The 20,617-nt window shown below is 35.4% G+C and overlaps 3 protein-coding genes across 6 annotated transcripts in view; 2 read left to right on the plus strand and 1 right to left on the minus strand.

Moving 5' to 3' along the window:
- The window catches only part of LOC134840748 (COP9 signalosome complex subunit 2-like), a 545,309-nt gene that overhangs the window by 116,870 nt on the left and 407,822 nt on the right, over window positions 1-20,617 (plus strand). The window lies entirely within an intron of this gene.
- LOC134839627 (uncharacterized) overlaps window positions 1-20,617 on the plus strand; it is a 39,997-nt gene that overhangs the window by 12,133 nt on the left and 7,247 nt on the right. Inside the window, exons 3-10 of the mRNA XM_063855242.1 lie at window positions 12,200-12,963; window positions 14,650-14,816; window positions 15,274-15,339; window positions 15,412-15,535; window positions 16,574-16,788; window positions 17,012-17,069; window positions 17,148-17,196; window positions 17,268-17,316. Of these exons, the coding sequence (XP_063711312.1) occupies window positions 12,200-12,963; window positions 14,650-14,816; window positions 15,274-15,339; window positions 15,412-15,535; window positions 16,574-16,788; window positions 17,012-17,069; window positions 17,148-17,196; window positions 17,268-17,316 (1,492 nt within the window). The remainder of the gene's footprint in view (window positions 1-12,199; window positions 12,964-14,649; window positions 14,817-15,273; window positions 15,340-15,411; window positions 15,536-16,573; window positions 16,789-17,011; window positions 17,070-17,147; window positions 17,197-17,267; window positions 17,317-20,617) is intronic.
- Window positions 668-10,898, minus strand: LOC134839075 (deoxyribonuclease-1-like). 3 transcript variants are annotated; one of them, XM_063854492.1, is made up of 6 exons: window positions 10,634-10,898; window positions 3,411-3,592; window positions 2,739-2,955; window positions 1,851-2,019; window positions 1,246-1,387; window positions 668-902 (listed from the first exon to the last, which is right to left on the minus strand). In XM_063854492.1, exons 1-5 carry the CDS (start codon window positions 10,821-10,823, stop codon window positions 1,267-1,269), a joined length of 879 nt encoding a protein of 292 aa, XP_063710562.1. In that variant the 5' UTR covers window positions 10,824-10,898; the 3' UTR covers window positions 668-902; window positions 1,246-1,266. The 3 variants fall into 3 exon arrangements, with proteins under 3 accessions (XP_063710562.1, XP_063710561.1, XP_063710563.1); XM_063854491.1 differs by having other exon boundaries at window positions 668-1,387; XM_063854493.1 differs by lacking the exon at window positions 10,634-10,898 and adding an exon at window positions 8,905-9,324 and having other exon boundaries at window positions 668-1,387.

Here is a 20,617-nt window from a genome sequence, read left to right on the forward strand (position 1 = left end):
GTAGTTTTTCGAATTGAATCTGCAGCTTTTTCAGCTGCTATTTTATAGCCGTTATTTTATCTGTTCTGAGAATATCAAATTCTGTTTTGTGAATAGTACGCGTGGTGACGAAAACCACTATTTACTATTATGAATTTTGATTTTCGTCACCATAGAAAATATGAAAAACAGTATCTGAAAAACAGCAAAAATCTGCCTCAAAATGTTGCTTTTTCCCGAAAATCATTCATTTTCTCTAAATTTTTGTGGCTGTTATAGAAGATAAAGTCATAAATTTTTACGTTTTTTTTTAGGAAGTCAACTGTTTGTATTATAATCGGAAATTTGGTTTTGATTTTTTTGGTTTATTTTCCTGTTTATCTGAATGGATGTTATCGCAAGGGGTGCAAAACTCCGCTTCGTCACTTTTAATTGATTGCCAAGGTATAAAGGGCTTAACAGTGATGTAAATATAAAGTGCATTTGAATTTATGCTCTTTGCTGCTGATTTCTCATGGGGCTTGACTGTTGCAAAAATACAGATTCGTAGTACCTTGATTAGTTTCACCGTTCTCCGATAATAAGAAAAGTTTTTTATGGATTCACATGATGTGTTTATTACTGTGCCGGCACTCCTCCAGGAAATAAAATAAGCAAAGAAAAAGCGTATGATGAAAGAAATGGATTTATTTTTTTTTGTTTGCGCATGAACAGGAATCTCAGTTAAGAATTCATTTGTCAATAAATTGGTTTATTATTTACAAGAAGAAAAAAATGTTGAATTATCACTATAAAAATATCCATATGTACTATTTACCTGCATACAGTCACATATTTTGCGCATGCTTCAGAATTTAATTTCAATAAACAAGAGCATTATAGTGAGCAGTGTCGAGCATGCTAAGTCGTTGCAACCATTATTCCTGGAAATGACAGTCAGGTCAATTAGCAAGCAGCATGTGGTGTTATTAAAATCAGTTCATTGAGAGTAGAATTTCCGTCAACTAGAATTATGGTTCATGCACAATCATTTCCAACTGTTGTGTTACAAGTTTCAACAATTCATAGCAGCAAATCCTTGATAATTTGGCATTAAAAAAGTTTTTTTTTGAAAGCATTAAAATGAAATATCCAATCTAATAGAAGGTCCTTAAGTTTTCTAGATTCCTTCAACTGTTGATTTTTCATGTAAAGCAGTTACCATGTTTTTTTTTGCTAGTTGGGCTTAGCCTTTTTTATTGCTTGCGTCTAGAATGCTAATTGAACTTGAGTTTTTTTTTCTGTCAATCACTTGTTGATGTTGAAGACGGCATAGACAGGGTAGTGATCGGATATTTTGGCTACCTGTGCCTCCTCTAAATTGTATTCCTCCTCCAGATTCACTATACCCTTCCTCTCAAATGCCTCCCTAAGGGCACATGTTCAAGGTCATTCAAATAGTAAAAGTCATTTTACTAGCGATCTAATTACAAGGGAACCGAATGTAGACATGTGATATGCTTTACAAAATAAGAACTTTTTTGTGCGTGTTCAGTGAGTGCTCGTTTGGTTCAGTTGATTGCAAACTTATTGGCTGCAATTTTGACAAGATTGAATTGATTGTTGTTTTTTATTGGTGTAAGTTTTTGTTGCTCTGGTGCTAATGCTCTGAGTTTAAATATGTAACTGCATTTGCATTGCGAGATTGGGTTGGATACAGGTTTTTGTGCCTCTGTCCTGCTCTGACTGTTTTTGCTTAGGATACATGATTATCATTTTCTATGTTGACGCAATACATGGTGATTATTTTTTAAGTTGTATGAAATGTAGATTAGTAAAAGAGAACTGATTATTTGTGCTCAGAACACTGTTCTGGCATGACTTGGCCTTGCCTCAGGGTGTCCCCAGTGTAAATGATTCTGTCGTAGGCACAATTAGTAGACTGTTTCACAGTGGTGTCCTCATTGTCTCCGATTGCCCATTTGTAGGATGTGTCCTGAACCAGACTCAACTTAGCCTTCTTTGCATTAGACAGGTAGCTGCAGTCCGCATTCAGATCCCCTAAGCATGCTAGACAGTTTTAGGCATGTTTAAATGATTAGAAGTATTGCAATTTCGGACAATTTCTAAAAGTTGTGACTTAGTATGAAACGTGTTTAACAACAATGACTTCTAAAATAAATAGTTCGTAAATTCGTAAAATGTGGTTTTCAACATGAAAAGCAATTTTACGTATCAATAAATGAAAGAATTTTTGTTGGTTGTGTGTATTTCCCAGGGCTAGGAAAGAAGTATGGCGAAATGTGTTTTTTTCACGATTTTGAACGCTTTCGGAAAAGTTGTCTCAATGTCGAGAATAAATGGTCTGAATTTTTCCAATTTTCTCAACTCCATTTGGATAGCTTTTAATTTGCTTCTACTGCAATTTGTACGTCATTTTATTTATAATTTCCTCTTTTTCTGCAGTTTTTATACTCAATTTAATCGCCCTCTGGTTAAAAAAAAACGGAATTAAACGTTTACCTATTGACCTTGTTTTCTCTTATTGGCTTAGTTTATTTAAAAAAGTGTAAATCAGAAAAAATTCTCGAAATTTAAAGAGGTTTAACGCGATGGATTTTTCTCTTTGAAGTTCGAAAGTTGTCCGAAAAAAAATGATTCTTTTGGCTTTCCTGGGTTCATTCAAATTTTTCCAACTGTCTGCTGGCTATGTTTATAAGTGAAGATTTTCAAGGATATAGAGGTTTTAAACTATGAATGCGATTTTGCCAGTGTGATACCTATGATGATAATATCTTCAACGTTAAGATCCATTTTGACAGTCTCGGCCACAAGGTACAGTGCGTCTATTTCGCCGAATGTCAATTTGGAGTCTGCTTTTGCATGTAGTCCTATCATGGCGAATCTGAAGTTCTCTGCTGCCGTCTCGAATAGAGCGATGTAAGGTTCACGCTCAAAGATATCGAGTGGGTCTGGATACGCATAACTATCGAGCAACTGAAAAACAAAAGAATTCAAATCTCTAGCCTTAAGGTTCTAATGTAAAAGAACTTCTGTAAGATTTTTGAAGGCCCTGAGTTACTTCTTGGCATGCATCCGAAAGCTAACATGTATCAATTGGTTGTGTGTTAACTTACGAACCTATTCGTTCATTTATTTTTTTATCGCCTAACTGCATTTATGACGGCTGTTGGAAATTTCCAACTCTTTATTGCAGTTTGCGCACAGAAAGTGGTAAAGGTAAAAAGTTAATATTGAGAGAATTTTGGCAGTTGAATGTTTTTATTAGCTGGCACTATAGGTTATCTTGAACTGCCTTGAAGTAGCTGGCTATCTTGAAGTGTCCTTTCGGGCAATGCTGTCAATATCAGCTGCATTAGCTTAGAAAGCCTTCATTTCCTAAAAACCGTCAAAATATCAGCAGCTAATTTGTCAGTCTATTTCAACCCAACCTCGAGTTTGTTGGATCGGTAAATGTATGCGTATTGCTCCTTGGAACTAGTCCGACCCATTCGCTCTGATAGATCCATTTCGTAGACTGGGTCTACGTCTTTGACTTGGGTGAATAGAGAGTGAATGGAACTGGCGTCTTTGTCTCTGATCTCCTGCAGAAGCATGACGTCATGTCGAAGAGCTGAACAAAGAGTCAGTGAACATGTAATCAAGCAATCAGGGATTTGTTTCAATTCAATTTGGTATTTCTGTTTGATGCTATTGGTAGAGTTCGAGCATATATTTGTCTTTTTGCCCTCAATTCAAAGTGCTGCAAGGAATGTTCTAAATAGACTGAGAGTGAAATCATCTGAAAATCTTTTCACCGCCTTTTTTTTTCGTTTTTCCCCAGAAGCTTAAGTCTAATTTTTTGTTTCTGTTATTTAGTGTTTGAACGCCGTTTTTCAAGCGTCCATCAAACTGATTTGTCTAAGATTGAAGATATACGTTTTACAAAGAATCTCCAACCAAAAAAAACGACTGATTATTTTTCTTTGAGGATAGCTCGTCGTAAATTTATGCACTACTTGCGTAGCAACTGGTTAATTTTATTGTCCAAAGAATGAGGTAATTTATTTTTAACGCATATCTAGGTAGCTCAAACAAAGGTCAGACAAGGCCGAGTCATGAAGCAAATTGTATCACTTTATGAATCCGAGTTGCCTTCTAAAATCTCAAATTGTTTTCTTAAAGTCCCGAAAACAGTGTTGCGATATTTTAAGAAAGAGGACTGCAATATAACTTCTGAAGTGTTAAGTTATAATGAAGTAATCTATCTATTATATATTTCACTGCGGGCTTCACTAACTCGCCATGTTTAAGCTTTTGCAACATATTATTTTTGTGTTTAAAGAAAGAATTTTTTCACGTTTAAGCTATATTGTGTAATGTTATCTTTAATATATTTTTTTCGATTTTCAGTTTGAAAGTATTAACTTCATCAAATGTTAAATTAGCAACCCAATTATGGGATGGTGTCAGTTTTCTCCAGGGTTTGCGAATTGGGCCTCCAATTATAAATACCCGTCATTTAAATTTTCACAAAACTTTTACAAAATTTTGAAATTTCTAGCCATCTAGTTGGTTACTATGAGGGTACCTTCAGGGTTTGAGAATCTTGCCTCCAAATATGACTGCTCAGTTTTTTTAATTTTCGAGTTATGACGTTTTTTTATGAATTTCTCAAAATCTTTCAAAAAAATTAGATTAAAAAAAATTAAAAAAGTTTGAAATCTGATTTCTATGCTGAGGCGCTGTCAGGGTAATCCCAGGCATTGCCAAACATGCCACCAAATATGAATGGTCAAATGCTTTTTGCTTTTTTGTTTCCGAGATATAGCGTTTTTAAAATGATTATTCAAAAATTTTCAGAAAACTTGGATTTACAAAATTGCACAGAAGTTGAAATTCTCAACCCTGAAGTTGTGATTTGTTGGGGTACTCCCAGAGGTTGAGGTTCTTGCATCCAGTTGTGGGCGCTCAAATGCGTTAAGTTTCTGGGACATTTTTTTTTCAATATTTTGGTGGGGTGCTGACGGTGGTGTGAGGAGTCAGTGAACATGTAATCAAGCAATCAGGGATTTGTCTTCATTTCAGTTTGATATTTTGTTTGATGCTATTGGTAGAGTTTGCCCTCAACTCGAAGTGCTGCAAGGAATGTTCTAAATAGACTGAGAGTGAAATTATCTCAAAATCTTTTCACATGCTTATTTTTCGTTTTTCCCCATTAGCTTAAGTCTAGTTCTTTTGTTTAAATTAAATGTATTTAAACGCAGTTTCCCAAGCATCAATCAAACTGATCTGTCTGAGAATGAAGCAGTGTTGCGATATTTTAAGAAAGACGACTGCAATATGAATTCTGAAGTGTTAAGTTATAATGAAGTGGTCTTTTTGTTATTTATTTCAGTGCGGGCTTCACTATCTCGCCATGTTTGAGCTTTAGCAAAATTATTTTTGCGTGTTTAAAGAAATAAGTTTTTCAAGTTTAAGCTATATCGTATATTGTAATGGCTGAGTTTTTTTTTCGATTTTCAGTCTGATAGTGTTTGTTTTACCAATTTTGAAATAAGCAAGTCAATAGTGGGATGCTTTCAGTTTTCTCCAGGGTCTGCGAATTTGGCCTCCAATTGTAATACCCAGATCATTTTAGAATTTTCGGAAAACTTTAAAACTTTAGTAGAAGTTTTTGAAATTGAAATTTCGAGTCCCGTAGTGGGTGTTATGAGGGTGTTCTCAGGGTTTGAGAACCTTGCCTTCATATAAGACTGCAAAAAACTCTTGTAATAGTCGAGTTATGACGTTTCTTATGATCTTCTCAAAGTCTTTCATAAAAATCAGATTTAAAAAATTCAAAAAATTTGAAACTCTGATCTTTATACTGAGGCGCTGTCATGTTACTCTCAGGCATTGCAAAACGTGCCACCAAGTTTGAATGCTCAAACCCTTTAAGTTTCCGAGATATGGCGTTTTTAAAATGATTTTTCAAAAATTTTCAGAAAACTTAGATCTACAAAATTTTACAGAAGTTGAAATTTCCAACCCTGAAGTTAGGATATGTCGGGGTACTCCAAGGGTTGCAATTCTTGCCTCGAATTGTGGCCGCTCAAATGCGTTAAGTTTCCAGGACGATATCTTTCAATCTTTTGAAAAGTAGTTTCCAAAAACTTGAAATAATATAAAAAAATATCTACACAGTTTGAAATTCTCATCACTATGGCGGGGTGCTATCAAGGTTTTTGCAGGAAGTTCATATGTCGAATCAGAAAATGACTGCTCAACGCATTTCACTCCCCGGCTATGATGGTTTGATGCTTTTTCAAAACTTTTCAAAAGTGTTAGATCTCATTAAAAAAATACTTTCAAAATTTGAAATTGTCAACGCATTTAATAAATGTATGGGCTAATGAAAAAAAAGAAGTAATTTAAACATGAATCTCATTTATGAATTCAGTGATTTCGCCTATAAATTCTTTAAATATGAAAAGTCTAGTTGTATGCTAACGGCCATTTAAGGTGTTGTTTCTGAGTTGAAAATACGATCTGAAACCCGGTGGTTTTGGAGATTTGACCATTGTATTTTTAAAAGACACTTTTAGTTGAAATTGTTTTTGAGTCAGTTTTTGAAATAAAAAGCGTTGTTGGAAGTCCACGTTGTTTGTCACGGTTGCATTCATTGTTTTTTTTTCTCTTTTTTTGTAAGCAGTTTTACGTTCATTAATCTGCCTAGAAGCACCGGAGGTGCGTTACACGCTAGCTTATTATGAATTTATAATGAAAATAAGATGAAATGTATTGATTTAAGTGATGGGTGTTTTGAAAAACACTTAAAATTTAACGCACAAATTTATTTTTTTGCAGGCTAACTTTCGATGTTGTTTGCGTTCAGAGTTATTAATACCAAATGGAAGGAAAATTACGCTCTTCAATACCCAAACGCAATTTGTGCGAAACAAAGTGATAAATTTTAGTTTCAGTTGTTGATTTCGCAGCGGATTGAAAAATTACCATTTGGTCTAATTATCTAAATTTTGGCTCAAAATGGGACCGATTGAACTTTTCCTAATTAAATTGACGCAAGGTAATTATAGTTCTACTGTTACGTTTCAAAGTTTGACGAATCATTTTGTGCCATTTTGTTCGGTTTTAGTACGCGGTGAAGCTTCTATTCTCGCGTGTTCCTCTTGTTGCTAGATATCCTTAATGTCAGACATGATCAATCGAGTTGAAAGTGGGATAAAGTATCAAAAATAATTCAGAATTATAGATGAGTTCAGCTAAATAAAAGTGTTTTTTCAGTTCAGCTTAGTTAAAATTCATATTTTGGGGGTTTGACTTGTGGCTTCGTAAGTTCATTTTTCATTTTGGTTCTCTAAATTGAAGGGTTTTTAATTTTGAGAGGTCTCCTCATCAAAAATGAAAAAGTTGCTATAAATGAAACAGGTCTTTTAATTTCAAAAATGGATTTTAATTTAAGTTGTAAATTTGGGTTAAATGGAATTGATAGAGATTTTGCTTCTAATGTTTTTTCTTTTTCTTTGTGCAATGACATCTTCCCATCAGTTTTTTTGTGCCGAGATTATTATAAAGTGTTGATCTAAAGAATTTTCACTCATGTAGGTCGTGTGGTTTGTTTTTTATTACCCTTGCGATAAGCAAGGGAGTTGCAACCGGTTACTAGATTTTTTTCAACATAAAGAACTTTGTTCACAAGATGTTGCGCGCGAAAATGTGGCACATGGTTCGACTTGCTTCATAAAAAATTCAAGTTAAATCAACTATACAGAGCATCTGGGTAAAGGTAACACAGATGCTTAAGACGACGATGGTTTGGAGTTCGAATCCGGCCGGGACCTGTTTTTAGGAAATTTACTGAATTTTCCTAACTATCGACAGCTTTTTATTTTTTGCTCAGTGCTCGTAGCAGAGAACCTTTTTGAAAGTTACCTTATAATTTTCTGAATGCCTTTTCTAAAGCCCAATTGGTAGAGGTCTAAAACCAATTGGTAGAGGTAATAGAGTTTTCAAGTGAAAAAAAGTGTTTCAATTTAAAAGAGATTTTTTGATTTTATTGTTTCGTTGTTTAATGTGAAGGGAGCTGTTGCTCATGCAACCATTATGCTCTCGATCAAAAAGCGTCATCAATTCAGAACATAGATTTTTCTTGTAAAAAACTTGTCCAGTAAAATAACTTTTTCTGAAATCTGCACTTCCGTCAACCAGCAGAGATATTTTGAAAAAATTCGCAGTTTAAATACTCGTCCAATTCTGAATTTTTTCTAATGTTGGTTTTAAATTTACATAGTCCGATTCCATTTGTTTTTTTTTTCGTTTATCTTTTGTTTTTTTAGCTTTATTATGTTTACTCGGCTTTATGTGTCATTTTGATGTGCGAAACAAGTTTCTTAAGCGTGTGTTTTTTTTCAAATTTTTTTTGGGGCTTAACGAGTGTTTGCCTAAACATTGTCGGCTTTGGTACCGCTTCGTACCAATGTTGATTCGATGCTTTTGTATCTTCCATATATTGTCTTGCTTTTCGTGTTCAAAAATGAACGTTTTTTAAGACAAATTCAGACATAGTTATGAAAACTTTGGTAAAATCTAGTTTTTGATAGTTTGTCATGCTATGTTTGTGTTGTATCGCAAGTTGTGCGAAGCACTGCTTCGCCTCTGTATAAAATTTATGATTTTTTTCCACTAAGCGACAGTGCCGAAGTACTCCATTGATAAAATCTAAAATCTTGTTCAAGAGAACCGAAACATTGTTTTCAGATACGGCACTGTTGAACGCACCCGTCCAAAGTTATCGCTAAGTTAGTTTTTTTGATTTTGGAGATTTTGAATTAGATTTATTGGTCGGTAAATTATAAGCTCGTTTTTGGTATTTAAGAAGCCACAGTAGCTCATCTCAATCTATGAAAGTTTCTCTGGAAATATTGTTGATGGTGTGTTACTTACTTTGATCGATGTATACATGATCACCTAATGACTGACTTGAATATTTTGTATCGCCAAACACTTGCATATTGAATCCGGCAATTGATAATTTTTCAGCCGCACTAGCTATCTTACAAGATCCATGAATTTCCAGAACAAGTAAAAGTACGGCAAAGCTGAGCTTCAACATTGTGATAGAAAATTGCGATAGAAAAGAAAACACTAGTAAAATAAAGTTTGATTGAATATGAGGCCAGATTTAGTGAAAATGATAATTTTTGAAATTCAATCAATATTTCCAACATATGGTGTCAATTTTTGTATCTGAATTTTTATCACTTTTTAAAAAGCCTAACATAATGTCTGTTAGTTGAAAGCGCTTCGGTTCAAATTTGTGGCCCCTAGGTGTGGGTTGAAATTTTTAAATTTTCTTTGTTATTCGAATTGAATTATTGGCTTGTTCCTTTTCCTCGCCTGCGTAATTTATAAATATTTCCTGTTTCCTGTTCACTTTCCGATTGTAACAAAACTTTGCATGCGGACTAATTAGGACTGAACCTCTCGTTACATTGTAAAATTGATGCATACGTAATTTGGCGGAAAAGTAAAAAGAGCCAAATGATCTTTCAATAAGCATGGTTTCACTTTAAAATCTTTAAGCGTAATAATACACTGGTGGACAAAATTAAGCGTAAATTCAGGATTTTACTATGTAAAATGCCTGTTTTCCTTGTACATTTTGGACAGCATTCCCTTCGAAATTCAGTGCATTTTTACATTGACCGAGAGCAAATGATCAGAGCTACCATCTGTGAAAGTATCAAAATTTGGTTTATATCACTTACCAATGTAATCCGGGTCTTAAAATGCCAGTTATCCTCAGGGGCTCTTTTCCAGTTTCCCCCCTTTCAAATTACCGAGTTTTATTTTTGTTTTACGTGTTATTACGGCTAAATGCGTGATGTGACGCTGTAAAGTTTGAAGAACAAATCTGTTCACAGTTGTCGATTTGTTCACCACGCCAAATTTCATGGCATTATGACAACGTTAAATAAGCTTTTCAAATTTGAAAGGGGGGACTGGAAAAGAGCCTCCTCATGGATTCGACCCCATGCCGACCCAAAGGGTCCCCCATTTGTACTATTTTGAGATATCCACTTTTGGCCGACTGGCCTTAAAAATTTTCTAAAGTCGCCTTCAGCTTTTCAGGCCTGTTTTTTTTTCAAAATTTTGCCTGCGGCGCAGAAGTTTTGGCAAAAACAGGGTCTTTGTAGTGCTTGTGAGAGCCCCGAAAATCAATTTGGTCGCTCTAAAAAAAAGGTCGACAAAAATTTCGTTTTTTTCTGAAAATCCGCCTCCCCCTCGAGAAAATCCTAGATCCGCCCCTGTATCTGCACCAAGTGTTTTACTTCGCGTGAATAAGTAGCAAACGACTGAGTTTAGTAAACATTTCTTACTGATTGTTTCCATTTTCTCGCTGATGCACGAACAAATGTTTTACTCAACTTATTCAAGAAAGATTTCGTTGGCATTTTTTGACCCGGATTACATTGGTAAAAAAAATAAACCAAATTTTGATACTTTCACAGATGGTAGCTTTGATCATTTGCTCTCGGTCAAAGTAAAAATTTCACTGAATTTCAAAGGGAATGCTGTCCAAAATGTACATTGAAAACAGGCGTTTTACAAAATTAAATCTAGAATTTGCTCTTAATTTTGTTCACTAGTGTATAATTTGAATGTGACTTACTCTGATCAACATAGACATGATTTGCCATCGGTTTAGTTGTATATTTGGTATCCCCGAACACTTTCAAGTTGAAAGCAGCCAGCGAAAGAGTGTTTCCGCCAACTCCAAGTCCTGTTAACAATCCGCTGATGAAAAATAACACAAAGTGTGATAAATATGTGTCATGATAAGTTTTCATCATTGTGTACATATAATTATTAAGTTACGTCAGGTGGTATGCTTGTAATAATGCTATTCTATTTCTAATGGTAAACAACTGAACATGTGTTTGTCCGTGAGTGTGGTCATTGTTTCATAATATCTGAGATTAAATGAATTTCAATTATGACAAAAATTCGTTTGAATAGATGACCGTTTTCCGTGGTTTGAGTTTGAGAGATAAATAAGTCCATGAGAATTATAAGGAATGTATGGACGTCTCGTAAGTTCGGTTAAGCGTATTTAAAATCAAACTCCTCAAAGACGGTCTACAATGAAAACCAAAGTGTCGATTGCAGCTGAAGACCTTATAATCTTTTTTTGCCATACAGTCATACACTAGTGGACAAAATTAAGCGCAAATTCAGGATGTTACTCTCTAAAATGCCTGTTTTCAATGTACATTTTGGACAACGTTTCCTTCGAAATTCAGTAAAATTTTTACATTGACTGAAAGCAAATGAGCAGACCTATCATCTGTAAAAGTATCAATATTTGGTTTCAATGACTTACCAATGTAATCTGGGTCCGAAAATGCCATTTTGATTCATCTGCACTAAGTTTTTTACCTCGCGTGAATAAGTAACAAACGACTGAGTTTAGTAAAAATTTTACACTGATTGTTTCCGTTTTCTCGCTGAGAATGTTCCATGTTGCATGAACAAATTTTTTACTCCGCTTATTCAAGAAAGATTTCACTACGATGTAAAACTTAGTGCAGGTGAGAAAAACTGGTTTTTTCAGACCCGAATTACATTGGTAAGTCATTGAAACCAAATCTTTTTACAGATGGAAGCTCTGCTCATTTGCTCTGGGACTTCGTGAAAATTTTTCTGAATTTCGAAGGAAATGTTGTCCAAAATGTACATTGAAAACTGGCATTGTAACAGAGTATAATCTAGAATTTGCGCTTAATATTGTCCACTAGTGTAGATTTCACACAAAAAAGTTCAAGGCAGGCTCGTTTTTGCAATCAACTGAATTGTTGTTCACGGCAAAATTTCTGAGTTTGCTGTTCTCGTAAAACAGAAGGGCACGTGCTCTTAATGATAGTTTTTAAAAAATTAATATATATAGGAAATATTTTAGCGTCAGTCAGGCAAAAATGGATATCTCAAAATAGTACAAAGGGGGACCCTTTGGGTCGGCACGGGGTCAAATCCCTGAGAGAAGGGCAGGATCGCTCTCCCTATATCCGCTACTGAGTGTTCATGTTTTTTGTTGCCGTTCAATTTTAGGTCAACAGCAGGAAAAATAAGAAATTATTATTTAATATTATTATCAATGTGTTTAGGAACTTAAGATAAAATAGTGGTTCGGATATTAATATTATGTTGTTTCGCTTGCATTGAATGTTCAATTTTTAAGGGACGATATCAGTGGTTCCCAATCCCACAACGCCACAATGAACCGCACAGTTAACTCTGGAGGAATCACGCCAAATGGTACAGGAGGAGGTGCCTTCATGTACCCTGCCTTCTCGAACCCAGGCCTTAATCACACGAACACACTACCACTTCACCACCAGCAGTACAACCCATACGCGCCTCACCAAGGGCATCTTAATGGCATTAATAACAACGTCTACCACCCTCCTCTACAACCAATGAACAGCTCCGGAAGCAATATAAGTCGAGGAGATCCGAGAATAGATCAGAGAAGTATGAGGATGGATCCCAGAGATCTCAGAGATCAGCATGTATTTCTACAACAACAGCAGCTGCAACAACAGCATAATTTGACGCATCATCACTCCCACTCGCTATTGAAGCAAAAGTCTTCGATAACCAATGGTGCTACTAAGCCAGTTGTCTACCCGCTCGCTAACCCCAAGATGTCCAAATCAATCACGGCCATGGACAAGGAAAGTAGCATGTATGGGCACTCCAACCACGTGTCCAACAGCAGTGATTACACGTCAGTGACGCGTAGACCACGCAGAACTAAGTCGGGGATTGGAGGCGTGGAGAGTGATCCGTACTTTAAGAGGTACTCCACGCCAGCATTTTGTTCTACGAGTAGTTTTGTGCCTAACGGTGGAAAGTATGGGAAGATTGAGAACTACAAGCGACTCGAGGTTCTGGGCGAGGGATCGTACGCGACAGTGTACAAAGGAGTCAGTCTAATGACTGGTAAATATCGCGTATAAATGCTAATTAAAATACTATTATTTTAAAAATCTCAATAGACGATAAAGTTTTTTGTATATTTGAATTGACGTAATTCCAGGCATGTGTGCATTTGATGACTTCAACTGATTGTCATTCCAAAGAAATTCAATTACCCAAGCAATAAGTTGACGTTTTTATGACGTAGATGAATTGTTACTATTATGATGACTCCATTTCCAGTTTTGTTCCCACAATTCAACGAGAACGAATTTAGTTGAAAACGAATATGCGCAATTCAGAGCATCAAATTTTTGCTATTGCATCAATGGAATTTTGTACAAAAAAACATTGAAAGATTTGATGACGATAATTTCAACTTGAAAAGAACAAAGTGATTTTCACTACTGTATGTCTTGATGATTTTTAGTTAGTTTTTTTCAGGAAAAAGTTTTAAAATGCTCTAATAACAACTGAACTGCAAATAAGACACACTTAGGTCTCTATGCAATTTTTGCGTTCAAGTCAATTTCTGCTGAAGTTCAGGTAAATTGCGCTCTCCAATTAAAAAAGCGCAAATAGTGCGAAATAGACTTTAATTATCAGATTTCCCATCGGAATAAAAATTTGCCCCCATTCATCCAGTTTGTTTAAATTGGATTAATTTAGCCAAAATTTTCAATGATAAATTGCTCTTGAAATTCAATGAGGATAACTTAAATTTATTTTTCGACATAATTTTAAATCATTTTTCGGTTTTCTTTTTTTTACACTTTTCCCACTATTTTGGCTATAATTTAATTTTCACTCGCATCAAGTGTACTTGTAATCGGGAACTAGACTGTTTACATTCAAGAACTTTACAAATCTGTAGGAAAATCACTTTGCTTTATTACGGAACTTTAAAATCTTTTTGGCCTCTTCCGACTTGGTCTAGTGGTGCAGCACGTGCCAAGGGATCATAAAGTCTAGGGTTTATATCCCGAACGAAGCTTGTATTTTTAAATGCGTATACAAATTGATTTTTTTTTTTGAAAAAATTTAACTTTTTGGACTATTGTTTGTCTGCTTGATTGTCGTCTTTTTTTCGGATTTAGCCAATTTTACTGTGATTGAAAATCGTTTTGTAATATTTTTAACTTTTCTCACTATGATTTGAAATAGTTTCCTTTTAATTTTTATCATTTTGTTTTGCTTGAATGGTTTCGGCATATGTGATATCGGCTGACTCATTTTTTTTTACGTGGTTTTAAGGGCGCCGGAAGTTTGGCGCAAAAACTGAAATTTTATGACAAAATTTTGTTTTCGGTTCAACGGGAGTTTTCCCAATTATTCTCGGCTTATTTGCCGCTCGCTAAAAAATTTAAATTGCTTATTTAACTGGGTAATTATGTTTCGTGAGATTGTTTCCTCAAATTGAACATCATTCGAGGCAAACTCAAGAATTATTTGAAGTTGTAGTTTTTTCGACATTCCATTTAATTTTTCGATGGTTTTGATCTCATTTTTTTTGTTGCGACACTCCGCTTCTCCTCTGTTTATAGCTTTACTCCATTGTGATGGTTTAACTCCGGTCGGTTGAGAGGATTTTTTTGTTTCCTAGCGGAAATAAAATGGTATCAGGATGAACACCTGAAAAGTTGAAATATTATGGGCGCAGCATTTGGCATGGTCTTCTTTCTAGTTCTAACTTGTGTATACTTGCTGCAGGGAACGAGGTCGCGCTCAAGGAGATACGACTGAACGAGGAGGAGGGTGCGCCCTTCACAGCCATCCGGGAGGCCTCTCTGCTGAGGGAGTTGGTGCACGCGAACATCGTCAAGCTACATGACATCATTTACAACACCAAACAGCTCATATTTGTATTCGAGTACCTGGTACGTGTTGATAATATCAGGAATGTAGTTTTTATGTGGCATTTTTACACAAGTTTCATTTAATGTTGTTCACTTTTTTCCCAACCCAAGTCGCAAATAAAAAAAATCATTAAAAAGTTCGAGCATCTTTTGTTGTATAGCATGTGTTCTATAGCATGTGTACGATATCCGCATTGTTAGTGGCAACCGAAAGACTAAAGCCTGTGAAGCAGGTGGGAGGACGTGAGAATCCTAATCTCTAAGTTGGTGGTTCGATTTCCGCTCATAGAATGTTTTTATTTTTCAAAAATAATTTTTGCTTTCTCTTTTTATCTTTGCCGTTTTCTCGGTTGTGTTTTCTTGGTTTTTGTGTAAACAGTAGACAGCATTTGCAATAAGTGGACTAGCGAAAAAATTTTTAAGACTTTAAACTCTAAATTGTGTTATCTAAAATTAAAATATTCATGTGATATTTTAGTGTACGGATCTGAATCATTACTTAGAGAGATACGGCAATGGAGGTCTCAACCCGCACAATGTAAAGGTTGGTTGTTTGATTTCATCATTATATAAACTGTAGTTGGAAGATGTTATAATTTGGTATCCGGTGTTGCAGCTATTTCTGTTTCAACTGCTCCGTGGCTTGGCCTTCATCCACGACAGAAAGATCCTTCACAGGGACCTCAAACCCCAGAACCTGCTCATCTCCCAACACGGAGAACTCAAACTAGCCGACTTTGGTAGGAAAAATCTTTTCATGAATACATGTGGATTAAATGCATTTTCTGAATCTGGTTTTTTGGGTCTTAAAATGGCAAATGAAAACGCGGCTCAAATAATTATTACACTTGCGAAGCTTTTATTACGAACCTTTTTTTCCAACCTAAGTCGCAAATATTGGTGCGTTACTTATGGTGCGGCACCCCAATAATAGTGGTGCACCTTTACAGCTTTTTGATAGTAGGTGCTTTGACATTCGAATAGTAATAAATTAACACAGTTGATACATTTTTAGTTCATCAAATGAACCGAAAAAAGCTATTTGTTTCAAACAACATCACAGAAATAAAAACTCGATTTCAGAAATTTTCTAACTCAATATATTTTGCAATTTTTTTGAGCAAAATTGAGTCTGTTTGGATTTGTTGCTGAATCGCATTGGCAATTTGTTAGCATATATAGCTGCTTTAATCGTGACTAGTGTTTGTCGGTTGTTAAGCTTGAGTGGTTGAGGGGAAAGTGCGTGAGACTGAACATCTCTTGATTGCAGTAGGTCGCAGATCGAGTTCTAGACCTAGCCGGGTTTTGGCTAATTCGAGGCTCAGTTATACTTCACTTATTTAACTTGATAGAGCAGCTTTTTGGTCGTGTTCTTGCAAGTGATTGCGAAGCGCAGCTTCGCCTCTGCGGAAAATACTATGTGCAGCATGATCTTATGTGCAGCTTCGCCTCTGTGGAAAATCCTATGTGCAGCAATTGTCAACTCGTTTTGAATTTTACCTACGAGAAAATGTTCTTATGCTTCGATGACTTCAAAAGTTCTATGACATAGATTTAAATAGGTAGTGGTTTTGATCGATCACAGGAAGCAATCATTGGTATCAGATTGATGGTAAGCTTATTATCATTGTTATCAGATTGACGGTCAGCTTATTGTGAGTGATTGTCTATGGCATATAGAGGAGTATGATTAATAGGTATCTTCATGAGCAAAATGAAACAGATTTTTCTGAGTTATGTATCTGATGTCTTGTCCATTGATTCATGTTTCTTTGCAGGCCTTGCGCGTGCGAAGTCAGTGCCAACGCAGTCCTACTCGAACGAGGTGGTCACTCTGTGGTACAGACCACCCGACATTCTCCTAGGCTCCACCCAGTACTCCACCCAGCTGGACATGTGGGGGGTAGGGTGCATCTTCTGCGAGATGATCTCGGGACTGCCCACTTTTCCTGGAGTGAAAGATCCCAGGGACCAGCTGCTCAAGATCTTCCGGGTACTCACACACAAACTTATACAACTATTTAAAGAAAACGTTTTCTAGCTCCAAAGGGAACAAAAGAAAACATATCGTGGCTACCTTGACACAGAAATACTAATTCTTGAGGAAATAAAAAGCGATGAAATCGGTTTTAAGGGGAATTATTGTAATGTAATTAGGGCATTATTTGGTTTGGCTTAGATTAAGTTCTTGATAATGAAATTTCGTCTTTTTCAAGATTCTTGGGACCCCAGATGAGTCCACTTGGCCTGGCGTATCAGAGCTTCCTCTTTTCAGTAAGTGAAGATCAATAGTTTTACGGTCAGTTTTTATTTATCATTTACTCGTTAATCTTCATCTGAATCTGGTTTTAGAAGACTTCAAAAAGTATAAAGGACACACATTGGAGAAGAGTATGCCAAAGTGAGTTAAATCTTCCTATCTGATTCGAGACATTGGAAAGTTAACCAAAATAAATTGGTTCTTGGTTTCAGAATGATGCTAATTCCTCATGCCGAAGATCTGGCTAAATCGCTACTGAAGGTAACAGAAACAAATTCAGTTATTTTTCCCATTTTTGCTGCAATCTATATCCAAGGGGCCTTCTTCTTACCGAGAATATCGTATGCGATTTTTTTTGCTTGATACGCGACCTCGTGTCTTTCACTTGAATGGAAAAAAACTATTTCAAGAAAGAACTTTGACGGATTCTCTCTCAATTTGCTTTTCAAAGGAGACGATGTTATGATTGTTGCAATGCAGGAGCTTGCAAAGTAAATCAATCATCCATCGCTGCCCAAGTTTTCATCTGAAATGAAAAATCATCCACCTATCAGTGTATATTCCATTGAGATGTAGCTCATTATTAGTCTTTCAGCTACGGTAAACAATTTATTCACTGGGGCGGAAGAAATCAATTTTTCATGAGCGTTGCTGCTAGAAAGCCTGTGCGAAGTGCAAATTCCTAGGTTTTTATCTATCATTTTTACAATGTTTTGACATCTTCTAAAATTATGTTTTTCGCTAGTCTAACCATTTGTGGAGAAGAATTGTCTGGCGGTTGTTTGTTTTAAAAGCTGTCCAGATGCCAATGATTCATGCGGTGCTTAGTTTTCCATTAGTAAATGAATCTAACTAAAATCTAAATGAATCCAACTAGATCATGTTATTGGAAATCTGAGAAATCCGCATTTTTCCCTTAAATAAATGGACGAGGGGACATTGTGCGTTTTTGTATAGTTCATGTATATTTTTGTCAACTAGATTGTCTTTGGCCATATGTTTGGGTGTAAACAAGGTGACATTTTTTTTTCGAGGCCTAAAGTTCATTTTTTTGCAACCAGACATAAGTTGCCCGGTCCTGATTGCAAGTCATTTAAAGTGCACATTTAGCTGAATAATAAGACACGAAACCTTTATTTTTCCAACATAAGAACGTCTGTGTTGATAAACATTTGTCTACCACTGTAGGTTTAACATGGTATTCCCTCTCTAACTGGGACGTGTCAGTTACATTTGCCCGAATAACAATTTGCCCAGAAACTCAAACAAGTATTATTGGATAGTGCAAATTGTTGACATTTGGATCGAAACGCGTCAAAACTGTTGCGATTTAGTTTATGCGTTGATCTGATTGATCTTGCGGCTGTGTCAATTCCCCCATAAAGTACCGCATGGACCGTACATGCTATTATGCTCGAAAATAAAACGCCATAGGAGTGGTTAGAATTTTCTGGTGGTGTTTAGTGTTAGTCTTCAAGTTCCAAGCTGTTGCTTAAGTTTTCAGAAAAATGGTTGCTTATGTCTTTCATTTTTTAAAAGTGCAAATAAGGTCAATGCCAACAAGTAGGTATTTCATGTGCGACTTATCGCTGAAAGAATATATCCGTTAAAGCAATTTTAGAAGGCAAAAAAGAAAAGAAGCCAGATACGTGCCAATTTTTTCATGCTCCGCGTAAGATTATTTGTTTTAAATAAACTTTCTGAGACAAGGTAGCACTCTGTAATGGGCGGGAGTAAGCGAGTTTTATGGATTATTAGCTGAGTAAATTTCACGCAGATATAAATGGTAATTCGATTTGCTTGTACCAATTTGATTTTGCGTAGGCTGGCTCTGCCTTATAAACAGAGGCTGTTTATTGATGATTGATTAGCTTAGTTTAGAATAGGGTTGCCCTCCCTGCCAAATAATTGTTTGGTTTTGTGGCGGAGTACTAAAATTGAAGTTTCACGCTATGATGCTCAGGGAAATGGTGCAATTTTGAAGCCAAAAATTTTGATGTCGCGAAAATAGAAGCGCATTCCTATTTTTTTTTGTAGTGGTAGGAGGATTTAGTTTGCCCGTTTCTGAAGTCTTACTGAACGTTGAGAAAGGGCTTAGTTTTCAGACCGGATTTAAAATCACGCTCCAAAAAAAATTGGGCGTAAAATTGCTTTTCTTTCTGAAATAAATGAATTTAGTAAGTTTTTAAGAGTCATAAACGTAGTGAATACTCTCATATAGGTCTTGGTAATTTTTTATTTGTTTTTTTTTTCACGAAAAGTTGAAGTTTGGTCACTCTGTAATTAGATTTTTCTCGGTTTGACTTTTAATTGCTCTTTAAATTGACTTCATTTCTTTTTTGAAAAGAAGGCAAACTCCATTATGGAACAGCATGAAAAGTGAAAAGGTCACGAAAAACGCGAATGACTTCTAGTTTCAAAAATGCATTTTAATTTTCTAAATTTTGAGAAAAATAAAAAATAACCTTTCAGTTTTCTCTAAATGTCTAAACAGTTTTCACAAATTTGCTAATTATAAACCGTCTTCGGTACAGAGCTTCAACTTTTTTCGAACTTTCAAGAATTTTCCATTATTTGTTTTGTTCCCTTGTTATTTTACCTTTTTCCATTTTTTTCTGGAAAATTCAGTGCCAATCATTAGCAATCTCGGAGCTCAAAAAAACTCCAACATGACATTTTTTCGCATTTTCAAAAAATTAAACTCGCTCTCGGTTTTTTTGTTCTTTTACACTTTTCCAACTTTTTTTTCCAGGAAAAGTCCTAAAATTTGTTTTCGCAGTTTGACTTTTGATTTCTTGTAAATTCAGTTCGTTTCTTTTGTTGAACGAAAGTCAAACTTCTTTCGAACAGCAAATGTGTAAAGGTCACGAGAAACGCGATAAACTACTAATTTCGAAAGTGTATTTTAATTTTCAGATTTACCAGTGGAGTAACGAATTTATCTAATGATCCAGTTTTTTCAACTTAACTCAGTTTTATCAAAAATACCGATCATTATTTCTTGAAACCCAAAGGGCAACAAGGCTATTTATATTTACTTGCGAAGCAAAGTGTATTAGTACGAACTTTTTTTTCAACCTAAGTCGCAAATATTGGTACCAATTTTGGGGATCTTTACAGCTTTTTCATAGAATGTGCTTTGACATTCGAATAGTAATAAATTGACACCGTTGATGGATTTTGAATTCATCAAATGAACTGAAAAAAGTTATTTGTTTCAAACGACATGACTATAATTAAAACTCATTTCGAGAAATTTTCTAACTCAATATACCTCGCAATTTTTCGAATGCGTAATTTATACATGATGTGCTTTTATGCTTTCCGATTTATTATATGTAAAATTATTGTGGATGTCTTCAGTTTATTGTTCCGACTTTCTAATGAAAGTAACGGAATATTTGTGCTCGGGGTGGTTTTTTTCTTCAGACAAAATTCAATTTTTTAACTAGCCATTTTTCACGTTTTTTATCATTCGAAAGGTATTGTTGTGCTTTGAAAAGGTATTTTACCTGTGATCATTGTTTTTAAAATTATGGACAATTGAAATGAAAGATTGCCA

Source organism: Symsagittifera roscoffensis, chromosome 2 (assembly GCF_963678635.1).
Source record: "Symsagittifera roscoffensis chromosome 2, txSymRosc1.1, whole genome shotgun sequence".
NCBI classification, from domain to species: domain Eukaryota; kingdom Metazoa; phylum Xenacoelomorpha; order Acoela; family Convolutidae; genus Symsagittifera; species Symsagittifera roscoffensis.

Coding starts and splice junctions, on each gene's coding strand:
- LOC134839075 (XM_063854492.1), bottom strand. CDS start 10,823: ATGTACACAATGATGAAAACTTATCATGACACATATTTATCACACTTT. Junction 3,593..10,633: donor TCATGTCTATGTTGATCAGA/GTAAGTCACATT, acceptor CTCTTTGTTCAG/CTCTTCGACATGACGTCATG. Junction 2,956..3,410: donor ACCGATCCAACAAACTCGAG/GTTGGGTTGAAA, acceptor TTTGTTTTTCAG/TTGCTCGATAGTTATGCGTA.